This window comes from Hibiscus syriacus, unplaced genomic scaffold (assembly GCF_006381635.1).
Source record: "Hibiscus syriacus cultivar Baekdansim isolate YM2019G1 unplaced genomic scaffold, ASM638163v2 tig00109957_pilon, whole genome shotgun sequence".
Lineage (NCBI taxonomy): Eukaryota > Viridiplantae > Streptophyta > Magnoliopsida > Malvales > Malvaceae > Hibiscus > Hibiscus syriacus.
Window position 1 is genome coordinate 2,370,949 of NW_024062539.1, and position 24,947 is coordinate 2,395,895.

The window sequence follows — 24,947 nt, forward strand, 5'->3', positions numbered from 1 at the left end:
CTTAGATTCGGGAGAAAAAGATACAAAATTCACCTTGGGTTCTTTGAAAAATAGCAATTTGGTAGTGCAGTCATGAACGGTTCGAATCCTAACCCGCCACACCAACGTCTTGGCCTCTACTTAGTTCACCCATATTTTTCTCTTTTCTCAAAAATTAATTTTAGAAATTTCGTCTAAAAGATCAAGTGCGGTTGCTAGACCTTTCTTATCTTTATATATGAGTTACCCTAACCTTTAGGGTTTTCTAATTCCAAATTAAAAAAATCTGAATTTAATTATTCCAAATTTAATATCCATTAAAAGATTTGTAATCATAATTACATTCTTTTAATATTATATTCGGGATAATTAAAATTATATATATATATATATATATATATATATATATATATATATATATAAATTCTTCAATCATGTACAATAAATTGTACAATTAAAATTTGTTTAATATTTGTTCATTTCAACCCTAGGGTGTGAATTTGTAGGTTTCTGTAACATTAGTAGTAATTATTGTCATCTAAGTTACAAGAAATCATGATTCAACATAACAACTTCGTGACTAACTCTTTTTATATAGTACATCCTTTTGTCCTTTATAACTAGAATAGGCACAAGTCTTGGAATAATCGCACTTGTATAGCCCATCTATTATTTCTTGATATCCAGAGTAGACTAAAATAAATGAACAACTTGTGATATATCATATAAACTTGAGCATGGCCATGCATTTCTAGTCTCACTCAATCAAGTGGCCTGTGATATATTTCCTATTATGTAGGAAGGACAAATCCTATCTTGATCATTTACATCTCACTACATACATTGTGATATGTTCAATAAACTGTTATGGAGCATGTTTAACTGTATCAAAACATACAACAATATATGTTGATATAGTAATGATCTCAAGTTTGAGGATCATACATGTAGTTATCACCATGAGTAATGTTGTGACCGTCATATAATAATCCAAGACATATTCTCATAGCAGGTCAATCCAATATATTGTTCTCTAACAACATACTCATGTATTGATTTTGACATCTGTATGTCAATGAAAACTCATTGTCATCAATCAACTCCATATTAGTCTTAAACGTATTATTATTTTCCATGCCTATAATAATACTTAACTAACGATATTTAATAATAATCATATTATTATCTAGACTTTATTATCTTTCAGTTTATATTAGACACAAAATTACAACTAAAAATTATAGTGGTAATGCCTTTATTCAACAAAACCGGTAAAGAAAATGTATCATTACAATCGTCTCATGATTAATCTTTGGGCATACTCTAACACCAAAAGCTAAGGAATATGGGCTCACTCTACTAGTAGGCCCAATCACAAGAGGATGGGCAAAGCTACTCAAAGAAAAACTCCATACTGTAGTCCAGGTCTTTATCAACAAGGCCCTACATGTCCATATGGAAATTGAAGAATTCAAGGAAGAAAACTAACTCACCCTTCTTCCCACATCAACTTAGATCACAACAACCCAAGTTACTTCTGAGCCTATTTGCAAGACCCTCAAAGATATGCCCATAAATGAGTTTGAACATCTTTAAGGCCTAGAACTTGTAAAGTTACCCAGAGTTGAATCTATAAAGCCCGGGATAACTCATTATCTTAAGATTTTATTAATATTTGTTTATTTTATTAGGAAAAGGTTAAATGGGTTATTGAATATAAACCTTTGATAGTTTTTCACCCTCCTCCTTGCTTATTACACCCAACCACATTTCACAAGCTTTGAAAACTTAAGAAACTCATCCCCTTGCTTATCACAAGCATGAACACCTATTACATCCCTTTTTCACACTATGAGCCCATGCCCTTCTAGAAGGCTCATCTGAACTATCTATCAAGTCATAAGAATCCTATCATACTTATCTTCATCAACACCGTTGGATCAAAGTTTCAATAAGGGCCTTCATTCATGATGCCCACCTTAACATGGATTTAGGATACATTTTATTATTATTTTATGTTTTCATCATCTTACAACTATGACTCCTCAAAACCTATATAAAGAAGGTTACTCCTCCATTGTAAGCATCAAAATTTCTTTCTTCTATACAATAAAATGAGAGATCAATTTTTGCAAGAGTTGATATCCTTGTTGTAACACCCATAGCCCATATATATCTCGTAATACGAGCCATAAATGTCACATCAACTCAACTGATATTTGCTGAACTTAAATGCTTAAAATTTTTGTTTCATTTAATAATTTCCTTTTTAACTTAAAAAAACTTTTTACTTAATCATATAAACTTATAAAATATTGTTTGATCATTGAAGACTGATCTGATTTCAGTAAGTAATTAGGCAGTACATTGTTGTTTTATACCCAAATACAACTGTCTAATATCGTTTGATTTTAAACCATTTAAAATATAACATTTATATTATTCACTCATAAATACGATTAATGCTAAAATTAGACAAAACTATAGAAAATAACCTTAATTACTATTAGAAACCATTTAAAATAAATTTGATAAAACAACCCAACAAATATAATGTAAATGCCACTAATAAGTCAAAGTTAGGATGTCTTACTGATACTGTCGATAGGTTTGATTTTGCATAAGATGCTGGCAAGCTCCTCACTTCACGACCTTTATTTTATTTGAACCTACACATGAAAATCATCACGCGCTAAGTAAAACTTGGTGAGGAAAAAATACAACTAAAGTGATATAAAACCATAAATTTCATAAAATATAAGAAATACATTGTAATTTAAACAAAAACATTAAACTTCAAACTAGGCTAGTCATGTCGTTTTTCCTTCTGGAAAAAAAACTTGAAAAATCATCATCTCATGATTTTATCAAAAATCCTATAAGTCATCATTAAATATCATAAATATCTTTTGTTCTTATCATTTGAACATATTTCATAACTTTCTTTTCAATTCTATGTTCTTTTCTTTTATATACTGTCATAACATTCACACTTATTGTTATAGCCCAATGTATATGTAAGAGAATATAAGATACGTGAGTTTAAGGTGCACACTAGGCACAACATGGTGCCGAATCATAACTGAAACTGAGATATGATGCACTTTAGTGCAATCATAACCCGAGCACCAACGGTGCTGAACATTGGTACAAAAATGTACCAAAGTTGAACTGATAACTGAACGTTGATATACGATTGTACCAAAGTTGAACTGAAACTGATAAGTACTCACTTAATGGCCTACCAAATGTACCTACGACTCTCAATGCAACATACAATGAGCTTATATTTATCATCATAGAATCATTTATTAATTTGTATCTAATAACTGTAAAATATTTGATCTTTGTAATTATCTGATAACTATAAATCATCTGATAACTGAAAATCATCTGATAACAGTAAACATTTAGAATTCATCATCATAAATATCATAATTGGATAGTTCATACCCAAATTCATTTATAAAACTTGATGAATTTTTTTATAGAAATACCCCATACAAAAAAAAAAATTATAAATCATACTGAAAAATAAAATGAGGTTGACTTATCTCAATTTGTCCTTGACTATAATAATCAAATAAACAAATTGTACCCACTTTATTATTATTTTTTTAAATTAAAAATATAAGCCTAACTAAGCTTTAAATTTAAATCTTTTGTCTACTACTACTTTCAATATACAATTTATCAAAATTTTATATTCTGGCAGTTTGCACTACCTTCAAACAAATATTATTTTGTATTAATTTATACACTGAAAAATTATCCTGTTTGCACTAATGAAAATTATACACAAATATGAATCGAACCATATAAGGAATTCTGTCTTGTTCCATGTGTACAATTTATAGAAATTTTCCAAAGTTAACTAACAGAAGCGGTTTCGGGCAAAATATGCTGCCCTATTTTCTAACCTATCACCGATTAAAAATTTATATCTTTTTGTGTACACCTAGAAATCAGCCACCGTCAATTTTAAACTAAGCTATACTGATATACGAATATAACAATATAGATATCATCTTCTAATCAGTTATGTATAATTTATGGTGAATTTCTAAACTCACAGTTCGAATTCTAATTTCTAGACAACTTTCCTTAATTAGCATCCTTAGCTTAATTTCATATTTCTGTAAGCTTAATAAATGAACCTTTAGACTAGAGTCACAATTCACATAACATTAGGAGTCAATTATTACCGTAGTAACTGCGTCACTGGCTCATTGCAAGCCAATGTTTGTATGATAACACAAACACAAATTAAATGCACTCACCTTTGCCATCCTATTGAATCTCCTCCTCGATAATCTTCTCAATTTTCCACACTTTTTCCTTCTTTTCGAGTTACTTGAATCACTAGATTTATTGTGGTCTGACGACGTCATATATTAACATAAATGTTCAAAGTATATGTTAGTATTAAACTAACATAATCTAAATGTAAATATAAAATTTGATAGAAATAAAATCGATACTTGAATCAAGATAAAACTAAGTCGTACTCCCATCAAAATTTCAAACTTCTCAAAATATTTCCTTAAATTCCGAAAATATATATATTTCCATTATCAACCCTTCAACTTTTGCTAATTGTACAATCAAACCACTAATTATGAATTCTTTTTAGAACTCACCTTAACTTCCCATTAGTTTCATAATAGCCTTTCACTATTATGATCTTGTCACATTAATCACATAAAATTTCCATTGCCTTAATAAAATATTCAAATCAACACTTAAACATTCAAAAGCTTGCAAATTCATCCTAAACTTTCTTAAACTTTTCAATTTCAATCACCTAATTATATAAATTTGTAATTCAACCCCAACTCAAAATTTAATTCAAAATTCAGCATACTAATAAGTTTTCCAGCATTCAATAATTTACCCAAATAATACCTCTACATTTAATAACTTGCAAACAAGTCCCCAAGGTTTTGGGACCTTTCAAATTCCACCTCCAATTTTATCAAATCTGCAATTTGGTTCTAAACAACTTTCCTACTAAATTTCCAGAATTACAAATATCAAAAATCAACATTCAATCCTTCAAATATTTCAATCTTACGATGATATCTCATAATTCCAAAAACTTATAAACTAGCCCTTTCGTACTTTTAGGGTTCCAAATCGATCCAAATCAATCTCCAAATCATATGGAATGCTTCTAATATCATTTCAAATCCATAGGAAAATTTTAACATTTTCCCCCAACTTTCTTCCCTATGGCTGAATGCTTCATGTCATGTAGGGGGCTTTTGTTCAATTTCAAACAAGAATTCAACCTCCTATGATTAAATTCATGCATTTCCAATCATCACAACATCAAATTGAATCAAAATCTCATCATTCTTACAAATCCTAACATGGCCAAACCTTATATACACATGTACAATTAATTTTAATCATTGTACATGCTTTAGAAATAATCACTAACATCAAAAACATAAAAATCCTTCATCAACTCTTTAAAATCACTGAACTCTTCATAACCCTAATCATCAAATCTCATCATAAAATCATCTTCACCGTGAAATTTCGGTACCAAATGATAGATAATTTCATGTAGATTAATTCTCTATCTAATAACTAAAATCAAAAATAAAAAATAAAATTTTACCTTGGGAGTGCTTGAAGTTTCGGCCTTGGAAAGATGAAAGCTAAAAATGATCAAGTTTTCTTGATTTTTCTAGTGATAATTAGCCTTAACATGTGGCTTAATACTAATATAATTGAATTTTTTATTCAATTATTAAGAAATTCCATTTTTGCCATTAATGAAACTTAAAAACTACCAATTGCCATTCTCATAATCTCCATTAAAATATTCCTTGGTCAAATATGAATCAACTTGGCTTTGACTTTTCACTTTAGCCATGCAATTTTTTAAAATTGCATTTTAGTCACTAAAATTCCACTATTTCGGTAAAATCTAAAAAGTTACACTGTTCTGAGCCAAATTTCTCTGATCTAAAATATGAAAATAATATTTCCAACCATTTTATAAAATCTTCAAATTTTCGTAAAATTACGGTTTAATACAAATATCTAATTCAAATACCAAACTTTATTGCTTTATAACTTTTAACACAAATCCCGCACTGAAAAATCTAATTCCCACTAAAATCTATGTTTTAATCCAAACTGTTCATTTACATACTAAAATATATAACTTTTAAAAATTACAATTTTGGTCTCTAAACTTTTCAAAGTTTATAATTTAGCCACTAAACTTTAAAAAATTACATTTTAGTCACTAGACAAAATTTGGGGTATTACACTTGTGTCTTCAAAGCTTATATTTTTAGTTCTTTTGAGTTCTTGAGAGAGAGGTCTTTACACACTGATTTGCCTATTAATTGTGATTAGAAGGGCTGGTTAGAGCCATATTATTAAGTTTGCATTTTCATTGCAATTAGGAGGGTTCGATATGACATTTATCCTTCACATTCAACTTCCATTATCATCATCATATTCTTCCATACAACACCATCGTGCCACCATCATCCTTAAATTAGGGTTTGCATTAACATCATACCTATCGGGGGTAAAGTTTCAATCCGACCATCCGATCTCAATTTCGTTTTCACTATCACAATCCTTGAATCCTTATCTTTCTAATGAGCATTCATCCATAAAAATCCAGCATCAAATACCCTTGGCTGCCCACTTTAAAGGACATAAGTTCAATTATTTTATTACATGATTTATCTTTAGCTTTATCTCATTACCCTTGTTTATTCATTGTCTTTGTTTTCTCATTTATTCTATTACCCTTGTTTTCAGTGTCCTAATATTTGTTTCCCTTGTCTTAAAACCGGTAAATACATCTTTGTGAAACCCTAGTTGTCGCCCACATCAATCCATCAAACCCTCTCAATTTTGGGCTCCAGCAAATTAATTCCTCTCAAACATTTTATGAATTTTTATATAATTTTTTTAAAAATAATTATGAATTCTAAATGCAAATTTAATTACTATTCTACTTTTTATGATTTTTTATATAATTTGTAGGTTTTCCCTTGCATTAATATTATAATTACAAGAAAAAACATAAAATATTTAATGGAAAAATGAATATTAAATTTTCTTAAAAATTTTAGATTTGAAGCGAGAGTAAGGCTCAAAATGAAAAATATGATACAAAAATCATAAAAAAAAATTAAATTTTCAAAATCATGAAAAATATTATAAGATTTTTTTATTAAAATATTTTCCAACCACATTTGGATACATCTCAGGTATTGATGAAAAATGGCAACACCATCATAGATCATTCTTACTTACTTTCAAAATGTACATTGAATAAATTATTCTCATTTTTTAAGGGGAGTCGATTTGCTCAATTTTCAAATTGATAGGAATTTAAAGGGTGTTTAAACCAAAATATTTAAGTTTGGGACCAAAATTTTCACTTTTAAATATAATACAAGAAAAAATGTTTCTTTTATAATAGAGGGAGTAGAATAAATTTTTAAATATTATACTAATATCTCTAATACACTTTAACCACACAAAGTGCCAAACTTTTATTTGAGTGATAAAATTAAATTTTCAATTAGAAAACCTAGATTTGGTCATTCACACAATAAAATTGTTTGAATCCAAATTATCTAAAAAATAATATATTTTTTATCATTTGGTTCACCTTTATCAATTGAATATTGCTAAGATTAGATGTACGCACCTTCTTGAGCTTGCTTGATCCATTTTTGTAGGGCTGTAAGTTAAGAGAATTTAAGGTCCCCCCCCCCCCTTCTCCTTGTTAGTTAGTTTGGTTTTCCTTTGGCCAAAGTTTATGTTTGGAAGGGGAGAGCACTGTCCATGTACAGTGCCGATGTTTTAAACAAAAACATTTAAATAAAATTTATTTTAGAGTATTTGAAGTCTTAAAAAGTCAGTTATATAATAATTTTTATTAAATGAATTAATTAAAATTTTGAATTTAAGAAATTAAATGGATTAAATTATTCAATTAACTTTAACTGTTAATTTTAACGATTTTTCCCTAAGGTATATTCATAGCATAGCACATTATAATTCTGTCACGTGATATTTATAATTTTTTAAATAATTTTTTTTAAAAATATTAAAAGATTAATGAATGTCCTAACCGTCCTACAGGTGGCCCGAGATAAAATCATGACTTAAAATGAATGATTTTATCTTTTCGGAGTCGTCATCAACCTTTTGGGTTAGATAAGGTCGGATACATAAAATTTACCATTTTACCGAATCTGCATCTTACTAGAGATTTACTTTGTACGTTTTGGGAGTCGATTATTTGTGGGAAAGGATGAGCACCCTTACATCGACCTTTCGATACAACACAATTACAAATTGTCATAATAATAAAATAAAAGTTTAGGCAATTTAAAAAAAAATCCAAATTACTTACATTTGAGAGTTTATCACTGTAAAATTAAATACAATAGAGGTATGACAAAAAAAGATTAGGTCTAATCTTTGAACAAATGTTTTCTTTTATTGCCTTTATTTTCAAATTACAATATTTTGGGTGGTTAACTCTCCTCTCTTTTCTCCTTTTTCCCCTCATTATATAATAAGAGAGCTATTTATAGGCTCTCAAAAATCTTAAAATAGAAAACCCTATCATCTTTATATTAATGCTAGATACACTAATTAAAAGAAAAAAAATCTTAAAATAATAAAAAGATTCTAAATTACCCCAAATAAACAATAGACAATATAAAGATGAATTTAATCACAAATAATCAATAAAAAATTGAAAATTTATAATAAATTAAAATTATCATATTTAACTCGTATTCAATTTTTTGCATGTGTTTTCTTCGCTAAAATAAACATATATTGAGTTTCCGATGTCTGATTGAGGCATTTTCAAAAAGCATTGGAAAACTAACTGAAAGTCGATCTAGTTTTAAGAAGATAACATGCCTTGAAAATACTCAAATATCATCTGAAATTTCATTGCAAGTTGATTGATGTATCATGCATCAAAATATTCTTCAATAAAAAATGTTTGGGCCTTGAAAAGGTCATATCGAATGAAAAATGAGTATTACAATTGCCCCTCTTTACTCATTGGCGTGCAACAAGAATAGAGCAAAGAAAAAAACAATTTTTGTCTAATTAAGCTGATTCTAACTCAAAAAGTTGATATGCTTCACTGCAATTTGGAAAAGCTATTAATTTGCTATATTATTTCTTAGAGGGAAATATCCTAAATATTTGTGTTTCAAGGGAAACTGTGTTAAGCGAGTTGAGATTTGTTTCAAGAGAAAGTATCTCAAGTGAGTTAAAACTTTTGTTTTGAGAGAAACTTTCTTGAGCGAGACGAAATTTTATTTCGAGGGAAGCTATCTCAAAGGATATAAATTTGGTATTTCAACAACAATTCGAAGGAAAATAATATCAGTGGAGATAAATTTAATGTTTCAAGGGAAACTATCTCAAGGGAGACAAACTAATGTTTCAAGGGAAACAATCTTAAGGGAGATAAATGTGGTGTTTCAAGGGAAACAATCTCGAGAGAGATAAATGTGGTGTTTCAAGGGAAACTATCTCAAGGGAGAAAAATTGATGTTTCAAGGGGAGCAATATTAAGGGAGATAAATTTTTTTGTTTCGAGAGAAATTGTCTCGACTGAGACAAAATTTGTTTTAAGAAAAACAATATTAAGGAAAATAAGATTTTTTTAAGAGAACATCTTAAAAACATCCTCAAGAGAGTATATTTTTTCATGATTTTAAAGATATCCACAATAGATGAGAAATGATCTTAAGAAAAATAAAATTCTTTGAAAATGTTAAAGATGTCCTCAAGAAAGAGGAAAATCGACTTGAAAAATACAAGATTTTTTGAAGATTTTTTTAATGAAGTCCCCAAAAGAAGGGGAAAATGGTATTGTGGTCTTTAGAAAGAAAAGATTTTTTTGAAGGTTTTTTTTAATAAAAGCCTCAAGAGAGTGGAATCATAGCTTTACATGAAATTGCATGTAATGATGAATGTTTGTGCAAAGATGCATTGTGTAAGTAAAATGTGTCGATGATGCAAGTGCATAGTTCCATAAATGATAATGATGCAAAAATACATGTGAATTCTTCATTCTTGAATGCTTAAATCTTCCTCATTTTTTTCTCACTCGAGTATAGCTTCATAATTCTTGGCTTACAAAAATTGTTCTTCATGCCCCAAAATTTAATTTCTTTGCCTCTGTTTCTGTTTCTAAGCCTTCAAGTTGAAGAGATCCTTGCTAGTTTTCAATCCCAAGAGAGATTGTCTTATTTGAAAATGTTTCTCTTCCTCTTTTATTTTCCAAAATATGAAAAGCTCGATGAAATAAATTTCACAAAAAAAAAATAATATCCTTGCTTTGGGCTCTCAACTGAAACAAACCACAAAACATGATATCATTGATTATTAAACAAGTCAATTACCATTTTAGTATTTCAAAAATTATAGCTCTTTGACAAGTTTCAAAACTAATGATGAATTTAAGATTTGGATTAACTTGGAATAAAAGGTGTTTTAGACTGGCTTCTTTGGCTAAGACTAAGCACTCTTGGTTCTTTGAAATTCCTTGATTTAATATGCTCATCATGTCCATCTTTTAGATATGTCCATCAATTTAAAGCTCTAGCAAATGCTTTTGGTATGTGCAATGATTTTGTAACACCTTAAACTCGATTGGAATTAAAGTGTCACACTAGGCCACCAAGGCAACTCTTGATTTTTAAAACCTGTTCATTTCCTTTTCAAACATACTGAAAGGTATCATAAATAAAACATAAATAATTGTTATAAAAATATTTTACAAAACTGGAGCTCAGTGACATATAATTTAAACCAAAATTATACAGACATTGAGTTTAATAATTTGAATACATGAGTGTAGACACTTATTTTCGTCCGGGATCTTTATTACATTGTATAGAATATATGATATTATATATAATAATTTCAAAAATATATAGTGTATATAGTTTTTGAAAATATATAGTGTATATAGTTTTTGAAAATATATAGTATAGTTTTTGAAAACACGATTTTGAAAACATATATAATATAGTCTTTGAAAACGTATTTTTGAAAATATATAATATATATTTTAAAACAGTTATTTGAAAACATATAATATATAGTTTTTAAAAATGGTTTTTGGAAAACATATATAATATTGTTTTTGAAAATATATAGTATAGTTTTTGAAAACATATTTATATAGATTTTAAAAATATATATAATATATAGTTTCTGAAAATATATAGTATAGTTTTTAAAAAACATATTGTTATATAATTTCGAAAACATATTATATGATTTTGAAAATATAATATATTATATAGTTTTTAAATATATTAAGCTTATTATTATTATATTAATTTTTATTTACTTATTGCTTTAGGTCCGAGTTTGGTCCAATTAAAGGAGTCTAAAGGTCCAAAGTCAAGCATGGGTGACAAGACCCAATATGCCTGACACAGCAGATTGGGATTCAGAGAATTCCAAATCAAGTGGAGGCTCGACAGAGAGGTTTGCCTGATCTAGCATACCAATATTCCAATCAATGGATAGGGCCCACAAAGTAAGCCCAAGCCACTAGGGTTTCATCATTAAGTCCAACGTCTCACAAATGAGGGACGTTAGATCAAGATGGAGATCAACGACCAAAATCGTAAGAGAGCTAGGTTTTTTAAGCCTAAAATATCATCACACCGCAGCCAGTCCTAGACCGTTCGATCTGTAACCAATCCAACGACCAAGATCAAATCCCAAAAGGTTCCCGAAGCTCGAGAGCCACCGATAAAAGTGTGTGGGAATCACGCGCCAACGAGATTACCAGTCACCCGAGATTTCGGTGTTTGAAAAGAAAAGATCGGAGTAACTCAGACTGAACCATCTGAGATCTATGGTCAAACATGAACCACCGAGAAACAACCCCGAAGATCATAGCAACTCGAACTGAACGATCCGAGATCTCCGGTCAAACACGAATAATTTAGAAACAACCTCAAAATACTCGTAAATAACCCTGAGATGTTTGGAAACACCATCGTTGAAGGGCTATATAAACCCCTACAAGTCGAACATGAGAGAACAAAAAAAAGTCATCACTAGAGCAACCCAAAAGCAACAAAAAAAACACAGAGAAACATCGCATAAAAAAACACAGAAAAAGCAACCAAATATCAAGCAACCAAAACCAAAAAGCATTTGAATATCCATAAAAATCACAAAAACCAAAGTTTTTTTCGTCGAAGAATTGTCAAAAAAGGAGTAGACGCCGGAGCTAGGAAGGACGACTCCTAGAAGTGGAAGGGTAACACCGAAAAGGTAAAAAATTGAAAGTTCTTTCGTAGATCTACACCGGTTGGGGGGTTTTAGAATAATCGGGGCTCAATTTTGGGTTTAGGGTAGTGAGAAGAGAATTTTGGGGGTGTTTAGGTTTTTTAGCCACTGGAGATGGTGGTTGGGATAGTAGGGCTGCGCCAGAGTGTGGCCGGCCTATGGTCGATTGGGGGAAAGGTTTGAGATGATTTTTAGAAACGGGAGAGGGTTGAATTTTGAGAAATATGAGAAATGATATTTTTGGGTGTTTTAAGGGCTTTATATAGTAAGGATTAGAGTCTAATTACAATATTTTTAAATTATTTTTGCAGTCCTTGTTATTTTGATGTGTAATTCATTTTGGTCACCTGTTGTAAATTTGCCCTTGAATTTTGAATTAATTCAATTCAATCCCTATTATATTTTTATATTTTTGCAATTTAACCCCCTAACTTTTATTTTTCTCATTGCATATTCTAATTAACTTCAATTTGGCCTTTAATTTCAATTTTTTTAATTTAATCATTCTTTAATATTTCTTTTAATTTAATATTTTTTTTATTTTTTTGTTTTATTTTTTTCCTATTTTATTATTTAATATCAAATTGGCCTTTTTTCACGATAATTTTCATTGGTCAAAAGTATGTAATTCGGTTTGAACTTTTAAATTTTAATTTAGCTTTTAATTTTTGTAATTAAGACAACCGAGAAATCAAATTAGTACCAAAAGGGCAGTATATGAGTGATAATCCTTCCCTGACTGTAATCGATTCCCGAATCTGATAAATTTATGGTAAAATGTAGATTAGATAACAGTAAATTATGGTATATGATCGACCAAATTAAAATGATCGGTGGCGGCTCCAACATATCAAAATTAAGCCAAACCTGATTCTGGGCCCACCTTAAGGACGGTTACGGCAGCTTGGCGACTCCATTGGGGACAGGTAAGTGAGTCAGGCCAAAATTGATTTCCGGTTGTCTTCTTAAGTGAAAATTGTAAGTTTAAATTATTAATTTATTCTTTCGATCCTTGTCATTTACCTTTGATTGTTTTTTTTTCAAATAAATAGTTGTACTGATGTTTTTTCATGATTTCATATTTTTTTAAAAATAAATCGTTCATTTAGGCTCTATTCCCGAGCTCCAAACCATTTTTAAGTAAAGGTGAAAGCGATGCCTTCGTGGGAATTTATTCTCCATATAGGCCTAGCAAGTAACCTTCGCGATTCATATACCTTATTTATTTGTATGAATCTATTCTCCATACAGAGATAAGGGAATGAATCCTCTCGAGTTTAACTTGGTCCACATGAGCTTGTAATGGGCTTATGATCGAGGGTTTGGCAAGCCCAAGGGGAACCAACAAGGAGAACTCAGGTACCATTTTTAGAACCTAAACCAGGATGCTGCAAGGAATTAGAACCCACCCCAAAACTCCATTTTAAAGCCTAGGATGTCTTGATTTACTTACTGCTTTATTTTCTGTTCAAAGAATGCGAATTAGAAATTTATGCGGTTAGGATTTGTTCAAGAAAATAACATGCTAGATAGAGATCTTGTTTGAGTAGGAATAAAAGCATGTGGGGTATGAATTTTATTTTTATTTCCATTTTTATTTTGATTTGTTTTATTTTTGTCTTACTAACTTGTTTCCTTTCGTTTTCTTCATTTTTATCATTTGCATCATTTAAAGGGTGTTGATCCGTAAAAAGTGTTCGTTAAAACTCAAATAGTCTTCATTAATGGACAAACAGGTTATAATACAAGAGGTTTAAAACACAGAAGTTCGGTTATGGTAAGAAAAGACTCAAAAGGAAAATGAGGATAGTCTGCAGGATAACTATGTGTCAAGCCTGACTGGTTATGCTTTTGTTAACCTTAAATAGAATGATACTCAGGAATTACGAAATATTTGGGACAGTTGGAAGATTGACAGAACACAAAAGTTTTTCCAGCGATACGGTGATATTGCACACCTTCTCTATGTCAAGGTAGACAAACCTTTAATTTGAGCTTTGGTGCAATTTTAGAACCCAGGGTACAGATGTTTTACTTTCAACCAAGAAGACTTGGTGCCTACAATTGAGGAGTATACTACCTTGTTACACTATGAAGGAATCAGAATGGATTGGGTCTTCATCAAATATATCAAGAGTCAGCCTTTCAAGAATGGGTTGGAAAAGGTTGCAGGGGTTGATGAAAAAATGGGTAAAAGATCAGATTCAACACAAAGGCAAGGGAGAAGGAATTGCTTGAACTCACATCAAGCAGTTAATGAAGAATCACCCAGATGAGTGGAAGACGATTGATCTTTTTGCACTGGGTGTCTATGGCCTGGTTATCTTCCCTAAAACTTTGGGATATATTGAGGCAACCGTGGTGGAACTATTTGAACAACTAGCCAAGAAAGTAAATCATGTTCCAGCAATTCTAGTTGAGATATTCCGTTCACCAAGTCATTGCAGAACGACTGGCGAAGGACGATTTATAGGGTGCACACCACTACTTCAGGTTTGGATCCATAACTATTTTTGGAAAACATAAAAGATTTCCTACCGCCGATTTAGTATTACTTACTCTCATTTGGAGGAATTCCTTACAAAAAAATGATGAGAATGTATTCCAAATGATAAATGGGTAAAAGTATTCACGCACCTCCAGGACAAGGACATCGTACGGAGAGCCCCCGTGGTTGACTCATAGAGACATTCTTTACCGGTGTGGAGACTCAAGAATAGTAATGTTACTTGGGTTATGGGGAGGAGTTGGCTATTCTCCACTCTTAGTGCTTCGGTAGTTTGGGGCACGCCAGTTTGTTCCAATCACACATGAGATATATGGATCGGAGTTTGCATACCATGAGGACAACTACAAGAAAAAGGTTAAAGATGTAGTTGAGTCATGGAAGAAGATATTTCGTACAGAGGTTGTAGAAAGACATACTTACTCAAGATTATATGGAATGGAGAAAGCTAAGTAAGAATGACATTGTTCCTACACCAGACCATGAAGATACCTGAACCATAGAAGAGCACCTTAAGCTAGCCCTCTCTTAACTGGAGATAGTAAGAAAGGAGTTTGAAGCTGAAAAAGAAGAACTAAAACAAAGATTGAGAGAGTTAGGAGCTGAAAAATTCCAATGGAAGCTGGATGCTGATACTCAAAAGAACCTAGCGAACATGTTAGAAAAAGAACGGAATAAAATATACTTTGAGGTATAAGATTTGAGAAAAAGGTATCAAGAGCAAGTTCAGGACAATTCTAGCTTGAAAATATATTTCGAGTACTGGAAAGGCGAAGCTAGCAGCCTAAAAAGAAAGTTTGTGGGACAAGATGAAAGAGATACACCGAAAGAGCAGTTAAAAACTTCCCAAAGACGTTTGTTAGAAAGGCAACACCAGAATAAGCGATTGAAGACCAAGGTAATTGATATGGCGAGGTCTCTTCAAAGACAACATGAATAGGATAGCAAAACTATAGCTGAGTTGGAGGCCATTGTGGATAATTTCAAGAAACATGCAAATGAACTCTAAATTATTCCTTTCGATAGAGGATTCCAGTGGCGTTTCCGTTGAGAACATGCTCATCAAAGGGTGAAGGCTAGAGATGCAGTTATTCAAGACTTCTTAGAGCAGGTATAGAAAGCGGAACGCCACTTGCATGGTTTGGTGAGAGAAGCCGGGGTAGTTCGATAAGGTATTCAGCAGTGACGGAAGAAACAAGAAGACTTTTCAACAAATTAGAATCCATTCGGAATCTAGAAGACCTATCTAGAATTTACATTTGAATTGTTTTTTGTCTATTAGAAGTAACACTTTTGTCCCAATAAAGACTATCTATAATAACAGACACATTTTTTGGATCAATGCCTTGGAAATTCCATGTATCTTGCATTTTTACATATTTCACATTTTTATTTCTTTACATTTAACTTAACTAACAAAAAATGTCTCATCAAACAAAGGAACAAACACTGGACGGGACCACCTCAAGAATTGGACACATCTTATCCTCACAATACTCGTTCAAAGAAGAATAATATGGAAGCTAAAATAGCTTAGCTTGAGGAAGATAAGCTAAAACTGAAAAAATAAGTTGAGGAGAAAATGAGTCAGAATAATAAAAATACCTTGGATTCTATCACTAGGAACCAAGAGTCACTGGTTGATCAGATCGTTGCAAAGTTGTTTGGTCTAAATCAAATAAGTTCCCCTAAGGCAGGGGCATCTAAAGGGGTGACTGTATCACCTACCTCGCAGCTGGTTATCTCACCTGGAATCCTACCAAGACTTCCAGGGGACTCATATGCTGCAAAAATCATAAGCTTCATCTACTGCAAAGGCACAATTTTTGTCTTCTGCAAAAGCACAGGCCTCTGTAACCAACCCCCAGAATAACTCGGATGATTATCGTATTCCGAATTTTGATGAAGAAGATAAAGAAAAGAAGATTGAGGAGAAGATCAAGCAGTTGGAAGATAAAATGAAGACAGCCAGAGGAGAAGACAATTATTATGGTGTTGACGTTTTGGAATTAAGTCTGTTCCCGGATTCAATTCTTCATTCGAAGTTTAAACTCCCGGATGTTGAGAAGTTTGATGGGAATAGTTGTTCTTCAACTCACATTACCATGTTATGTCAAAAGATGACAGGATATGTAAAAAATGACCAGCTCCTGATTCACTGCTTTCTGGAGAGTCTGGCAGGTTAAGCCATCCGATGGTACAACCAGTTGAACCGTTCACTCATCAAGACGTGGAAGGATCTTTCCAAGTCATTCTTGGAGCAATACAAACATGTAAATGTCATGAGACCAGATCCTGTAATGATACAAAGTATGGAGAAGAAGCATAACGAAAGCTTCAGACAGTATGCACAATGGTGGAGGGTTCTAGCTGTGCAGGTTCATCCCCCTTTGGATAAGAAATAGACAAGAAAACTCTTCGTACATACCTTGAAGGCTCCTTACTTTGGGCATCTGGTTGCAATTATGTCTGAAAATTTCTCTAATTTGGTTATGGCTGGAGAGATGGTGGAAACGACCATTAAGTAGGGAAAGATTGAAGGAGGTGAGTCCAGCAGGAAACGTCCTATGAAGAAAAGAAAAGAGGAGATCAATAACATCAACACTTTCAACACCAACAAAGGTTTTATGATCCGCAAGTCAAAACCAACTGCAACTGTACTGATAGGTACTTCTAGACAAGATTTAAGGGAACCAAGGAAAAAAAAGAGAAATAACATTTCGATCCTATTTCCATGATGTACAAAGAACTCTATCAACAGAGTTTTGACACGCATGTGGTGTCACCATATCCAGTGGAACCTCTCAAACCCCTATACCCCAAGTGGTACGATGAGAACGCGTATTGTGAGTGTCATGGTGGTGTCCCAGGGCATGCTATTAAAAACTGCCTCACCTTTAAGAGAATCTTTCAAAGGAAACACAACAGGAACCAAATTCATTTAACTCAAAAACACCTAACGTTGCGCAGAACCCTCTGCCTAACCACTAAGAAAATGGGGTTAATGCAATCATCGAAGAGAGAGTCAAGAGGATCAAAATAAGTATTTCTAAAGTGAAGTTTCCTTTGGCTTGGGTATGGAGGAAAATGGTAATGGTAGGATTTCTTGCACCACATTCTAGTACATCGGAATACAATGGTGGTAACCATTACAGTTATCACAATGAAGAGGGACACGAGGTGCACGAGTGTTCTAAATTTAAAGCCTTGATCCAAATCACGATGGACATGAAGGAGTTGTAATTCTATGAGGAAAATAAGGACAATCCAGAAGTCGATGTTTATGTGACTGGAGATTCATATGACAAGGGGTATGGCACGGGCCACCCTTTAATAATCACCCCTAAAACGAAGATGAAAGATAAGGCATCGACAAGGGTGGTGATAGTGGCACCAAGACCTTTTCCTTACAAAGATAACAAACAAGTTCCTTGGAAGTATGAATGCCATATGAGCTCTTTAAAGGAAGATGTTAATAAAATGAGGCATTCTGTTGGGAAGTACTATTCCCAAAAATATAGCTTACCCTAGAGAATACTTGAACCATTCAAAGAGGATAAACCCAACAATGAACAAGCCTATAAAAAGAGGAAGAAGTTGTGGAGTTTCTGAAGTTCTTTAAACACAGTGAATACGATATTGTAGAACAGCTACACAGCTTCCCATCATGCATTTCAATGTTGGCACTATTGCTAAGTTTAGAGACACACAGAGAGACACTTCTGAAGGTCTTAAATCAAACATTTTTGTCGAAAGGCATACCAGTCAATAAGACAGATTGACTGGTTAACATATCCAAGCTGATAACCTCATCTCATTTTTTGATAATGAGATTCTGTCCAGAGGAATGGGCCGGGAAAAAGTTTTGCATATCACCACTCATTGCAAGGGGAACGCTTTACCGAGTGTATTAATCAAAAATGGTTATGTCCTTAATGTAATACCTTTGGTCACTCTTAAGAGGCTACCAATGGATACTTCCCGCATGAGAGCATGTCAGAGTGTGGTTAAAACATTTGATGGGACAAAGAGACAAGTTCTTGGCAAAATTGAAGTACCATCAACCATTGGACCTACCATATACAACATAGAGTTCATGGTGATGGACATTATGCCTTCTTATAACTGCCTTCTAGGAAGGCCATAGATTCATCAAGTTGGGGCAGTACCATCAATACTGCACCAGAAAGTCAAGTTTGTTATTGACGAGAATATAATAATTATTAATGTAGAAGAAAACATAGTGGCAAGTGTGTCCATTGATGCCCCTTACATAGATGTGAATGAGGAGGCTTTGGAGTGTTCATTTCGATCATTAGAGTTTGTTAATGCCATATTTATGGCTGAAGGGGGTAAGATTTCAAACCCATACTCTCATACTGCACCAAGATGGAAATCAAGCAGAATTTGGGTAAAGGTGTAAAGATAGGAAGAGGGTTCGGGAGTTCTTTACAAGAAAGAATAAGCCCTATTTCTCCTTTTATCATGCTAGATCACTTTGGGCTTGGATATTAACCCAGTCATGAACAAATAAGGAAATAGATTCAGAGATGCCAAGAAAGGAGAAAGGCAAGATTAACTGGAGAAGAAGTTTAGTGGGAACCTATGTCTTTTCCCGTCCTTCACAACATATTCAGGTTTGGTGGTTATGTTTTCTAGGAAGAGATAGGATGGCCATACCTGATCTGGAAGAAGCTCTGAAAGGCTTAAGTATTAATATTATAACCATGGAAAACGATGAAAATGTTGATATATCTGGAATTCGTCCATTACCGCCGGGATTCGTGCTTAACAACTGGACTGCTGAAAGACTATCTGTGGTTTTCAAATCACTTTCAGAGTAATACTTAAACTTTCCCTATTTTCCTATACCCGGGGCAATAGATGATCTTTTGTAAGGGTTAATGAATTGTTTTTTATTTATATTTCATTAAAAGATGCAATTTCTCTTTCCGACAGACATTCTTCCTTTTTTATTTCATTTCTTTCATATATAATTTTATTTTTTTTCTTCATTCTATGTGGGATATTTTTTTCTCACATATACATATTTTTCTTCTCCTTTCCCTTTTAGGTCTTTGGATATTCATGATGTGGACAATGATGATTTTGACCCAGAGGTGGATTTTGAGCAGTTCAAGTTCTTGAGGAAATTAATGAATGTGACCACGAAGAAGAGTGCGACTTACCTTCTGAGTTATTAAGAATGGTAGAGATAGAAGATAAACAAATTTTGCCCCATGAAGAGAAAATTGAAGTCATGAACTTGGGCACTGAAGAAGAAAAGAAAGAAATTAAAATTGGCACGACACTCTTGTCTGAAGCAAGGAAAAGTTTAATAGACTTACTTTAGGAGTACAATGACGTGTTCTCATGGTCGTAACAAGACATGCCAGGGCTAGGCACAGATATGGTAGTCCATAAATTGTCAATCAAGTCATAATGCAAACACATGCAACAAAAACTAAGGAGGATGAGACCTAAAATGCTTCTTAAGATAAAAGAATAAGTCAGGAAGTAGTTGTATGCGGGTTTTCTTCAAGTAGCCAAGTATCCAGAGTGGGTGGCTAACATCATGATGGTGCCAAAGAATGATGGAAAAGTACGCATGTGCGTTGACTTCCGAGACCTCAATAAAGTAATTCCTACTTCCCCTTGCCGCACATAGATACTCTGATGGATAACACGACAAGAAATGCTTTATTCTCATTCATGGACGGATTCTCAAGGTACAACCAGATTAAAATGCATCCAGACGACATGGAGAAAACCACATTAGTCACAATATGGGGAACATTCTATTACAAGGTGATGTCCTTTGGATTAAAGGATGATGGGGTAACGTACCAAAGAGCCATGATGACCTTGTTTCACGACAGGATGCATAAGGAGATTGAAGTTTATGTTGACGACATGATTGTCAAAGCACAAAATGAAGATGAACATGTTGAGAACCTGAGGAAACTCTTTTAAAGACTGAGAAAGTTTCAATTGAGGTTGAACTCAAACAAGTGCACCTTCGGAGTAACATATGGAAAGTTGTTGGGCTTTATTTATAGCAGAAAAGGCATTGAGGTTGACCCGAATAAAGTCAAAGCTATTCAGAATCTACCTCCCCCGTGAACACAAAAAGAAGTTAGAGGTTTTTTAGGTAGATTAAATTACATTGCTTGGTTCATATCCCATTTGACAGACAAATGTGATCCGATTTTTCGTCTTCTTCGAAAGAATAATTCTAGAACATGGGACGATGACTGCCAGACCGCATTTGAGAAAATAAAAGAGCATTTGTCTCACACCCCTGTTTTAATGTCTCACATCCCAGACAAAATTTTGTTCTTCTATATATCCATATTTGAGAATTAGATGAGATGTGTCCTGGGGCAACATGATGAATCTAGAAGAAAAGAGAAAGTCATTTACTACCTTAGCAACAATTTTACTGACTGTGACACCAGATATCCACCCATTGAAAAAGTTTTTTGCGCTCTAGTTTGGGCTACACCAAGACTCCGACAATACATGCTATATCATACCACCTGGCTAATTTCCAAATTGGACCCGCTAAAATTCATGATGGGTGTACCCGCTCTCTCTGAAAGGTTAGCCCGAAGGCATATACTCTTATATGAATCTGACATTGAGTATGCATGTCAGAAATATGTAAAAGGTAGTGCCATATTCGATTTCTTAGCAAGCAGAACTTTTGAAAACTATGAGCCATTGAATTTCAATTTCCCAGATGAAGACTTGATGGAAATATCTTTGGAAAAAACAAGTACTTCCACATGTATCTCCTGGAAAATGCATTTCGATGGTACATCAAATGTGTTAGGGCACAAAATTTGGGCTATTTTGGTCTCACCCAAAGGAAAATATTATATGTTCACTAGCAGATTGAACTTTGATTGCACTAACAACATGGTGGAATATAAAACTTGTGTTTTGGGGATTTGAGCTGCTATTGGACAGAACATAAAGACTTTGAGGGTGTATGTAGATTCTGCCTTAGTAATCTATCAGCTCCGATGGGAAACAAAACATACCAAACTGATAGAATACAAAAAGCTCATTTTGGATCTACTTAAAGAGTTTGATGAGGTCACTTTCCATTACGTGCCAAGAAAAGATAATCAAATGGAAAATGCTTTAGCTATCTTGGAAGCAACATTCAAGGCTGGTGGGGAATCCGACACGATGCCAATCGATAAGCAGTTATACGAGTACCCGACTCATTGTTATCAAATCGAAGAAGTAAAAGATAAAAATCCATGGTACCATGACATTCTGTAGTACATTAAAAGTCAAAGCTATCCAGAAGAAGCTACTGAAAATTACAAAAGAACAATAAGAAGAATGATAGCGAGATATGTTTTTGATGGAGAAATCTTGTACAAGGGAAGTCATGATCAAGTCTTGCTACGATGTGTTGATCCAGGAGAGGTAACGATGATTTTGGAGGAGGTACATCATGAAGTGTGTGGAACTCATGCAAATGGGCATATGATGGCAAGGCAAGTCATGAGATGCGGATACTTTTGATCCACATTGGAAAGTGATTGCGTCAATTATGCCAGAAGATGTCATAAATACCAAGTCTATAGGGATAAAATAAATGTCCCACCTCGTTATCTTCATGTGATGACTACTCCATGGCCTTTTTCTATGTGGGCCATGGATGTCATTGGACAAATCCATCCAAAAGCTTCAAACTGTCATTGGTTCATTCTTTTAGCAATTGACTACTTTACCAAATTGGTGGAGGCTGCATCATATGCCAGTGTCACTCAGTCCACTATTTGTAAATTCTTGAAAAAGGAGATCATATGTTGATATGGTTTACCAAAAAGAATCATTGCCGATAATGCAACAAATTTAAACAACAAGATAATGGATGTTGATATGGTTTACCAGAAAGAATCATTGCTGATAATGCAACAAATTTAAACAACAAGATGATGGATGTTGCGTGTGAACAATTTAACATAAAGCATCACAACTCTACTGCTTATCGACCAAAGATGAACGGAACGATAGAGGCAGCAAACAAAAATATTAAGAAAATAGTGGAGAAAATGACTGAGACTGGCAAGAGAAGTTGCCTTTTACTTTGTTTGTCTATCGAACTTCGATACAGACTTCAACTGGGGCAACCCTATTTTTGTTAGCCTATGGGATAGAGGTTGTATTACCCATTGAGGTAGAGATCCCATCATTCCGGGTTCTGTCAGAAGTAAAGTTGGATGATGCATAATAGGTGCAAACTCAATACGATTAAATGAACTTAATAGAAGAAAAGAGGTTGAAAGGCATCATCATGGTTAACTCTACCAAAAGTAAATGATTCGAGCATACAATAAGAAGGTGCACCCAAGAGTGTTCCATGAAGGAGATCTTGTACTGAAAAAGATTTGCCAATTCAAAAAGACTTTAGAGGAAAGTTGATGCCAAATTGGGAAGGGCCTTATGTCATGAAAAAGGCATTCTCCTGAGGAAAACTAATCCTAATTGAAATGGACGAGATGGAACTACCTAATCCTGTTAACTCTGATGCAGTCAAGAAATATTTCGCTTAGGGTGAAAACCCGAAAAGGCGCTCTAAGTCGAAAATAAAGTTTAGAGTAAAAACCCAAAAGGGCGCTCTAAATAAAAAAAAAAATGTGAGTCCAAGATGAAAACCCGTAAAGGGCATCTTGCAACCAATGGATGATCCAAGTTAAAAACCCAAAAGGGAGACTTGGGTAATGATCCAGGATTCGCGCACAGAAAGGTCTTGGATTAGGGCAACGTTATCCAATTCTTCAGAGACTTAATAATTTAGAAGGAATTTCGCACTCTTCTAGACGTTGTCACATATTCGAAGTCCCCCAGAAAAAGGCTACAATCAAATTCATCTAACAGCGTGCCAGTTCAAAAGCTTGCATATTATCGAGATCTAGGGCACCTATTTGAATGTCCAAATGACTTCATTTTTTTACGATGTTGGCCATGTATTTTATTTTTTCCACATAAATAAATATGGCTATTTGTTTGAGAAAATTCAACTCCTTAGCATCTTGCATTGAATTTAAATAAAAGCAATTTATTCGCTTTAAAAAAGATCATTGCATATTAATGCACAAAGATTTCTTGAAAAGTACAGGTGCTTGGACGCTGATAGGAGTTCTTGCACGATACTAGAAATAATGACATGGGTACCAGTTCACAATCCACCAAGAAAAAGAAACGGCATTGATTAAAGATCAGGTGACATCAAAATATAAAAAAAAAACTAAAATTGGCAGAAAAAAATCAAGACTTCTTTCTGAAACAAAATCCCAGAGAGGATATCAGATCAAAACCCATTGAGGAATCAGAGAATACAAAATCAAGAATCAAATCAAAATTGGAAAGAATCAAGAAACGTCGAAAAATCAAGACTGACAACAAGAGATTGAGATTCTCTCTAAAATTCTAAAACAACATATTTTGCACATGCATTTTAGGCATACATAAGAACATTGCATCCATAGCACCACATATGGGTATAATTTTGCAGATTCCAGCCAGAGTAAATTTCAACTTCACAACGAAAGATATTGAACTCGAAAAAAATAATACATCTTGGATTTCAACTTCACATCGAAGGATATTCGGCTCAGAAAAACATTCAATCTGGACTCAACTTCACCACGAAAGAGTCACCCACGATTTCAACATCACATGGCAAATGATATCGTGCCCAAGATGCTCGATATAGACTCAACTTCGTGGAGAAGGAGTTATCTACAACATAGTTCAAAGGCAAGGAATTACCGCCTAACCCAGGCATCGAGCTAGCTTTCAACTTCACAACGAAGGATATCATGCTCGAAACACCCATTAACTCGATTTCACAATGAAGGAGTCAGTCACGATTTCAACTTCATGAAAAAGGATATCGTGTTCAAAGATATCACAAGATTGATTCAACTCCACGAAGAAGGAGTCACCCGTAATGTGACTCAACAACAGAGAGTCATCTTCTATTTTTAAATCGAATTTAACCTCCGCGACGGAGGATATTCTATAAAAAAAGAGTCGACTACAACATTGAGTCGGATTTCTATCACAGAAAAAGATATCACACTCACAGGAGAAAATT

At 33.3% G+C, this 24,947-nt stretch overlaps 1 protein-coding gene across 1 annotated transcript; it reads left to right on the forward strand.

Annotated features, from left to right (window-relative positions):
• The first annotated feature begins 19,374 nt into the window (after window positions 1–19,374).
• LOC120211031 lies at window positions 19,375–20,797 on the forward strand. The gene is made up of 3 exons (XM_039209654.1): window positions 19,375–19,664; window positions 19,899–20,002; window positions 20,493–20,797. The coding sequence occupies exons 1-3, from the start codon at window positions 19,375–19,377 to the stop codon at window positions 20,795–20,797; spliced, it is 699 nt and encodes a 232-aa protein (XP_039065585.1).
• Window positions 20,798–24,947: the final 4,150 nt, after the last annotated feature.

Bases quoted from the DNA above. Each gene is read 5' to 3' on its own strand.
- LOC120211031 (XM_039209654.1), top strand. From the start codon at position 19,375: ATGCCAAGAAAGGAGAAAGGCAAGATTAACTGGAGAAGAAGTTTAGTG. The intron at 19,665-19,898 runs GTAATACTTAAA...TTTCCCTTTTAG, and splicing joins GTTTTCAAATCACTTTCAGA to GTCTTTGGATATTCATGATG. The intron at 20,003-20,492 runs GTGCGACTTACC...TGCCGCACATAG, and splicing joins GAATGTGACCACGAAGAAGA to ATACTCTGATGGATAACACG.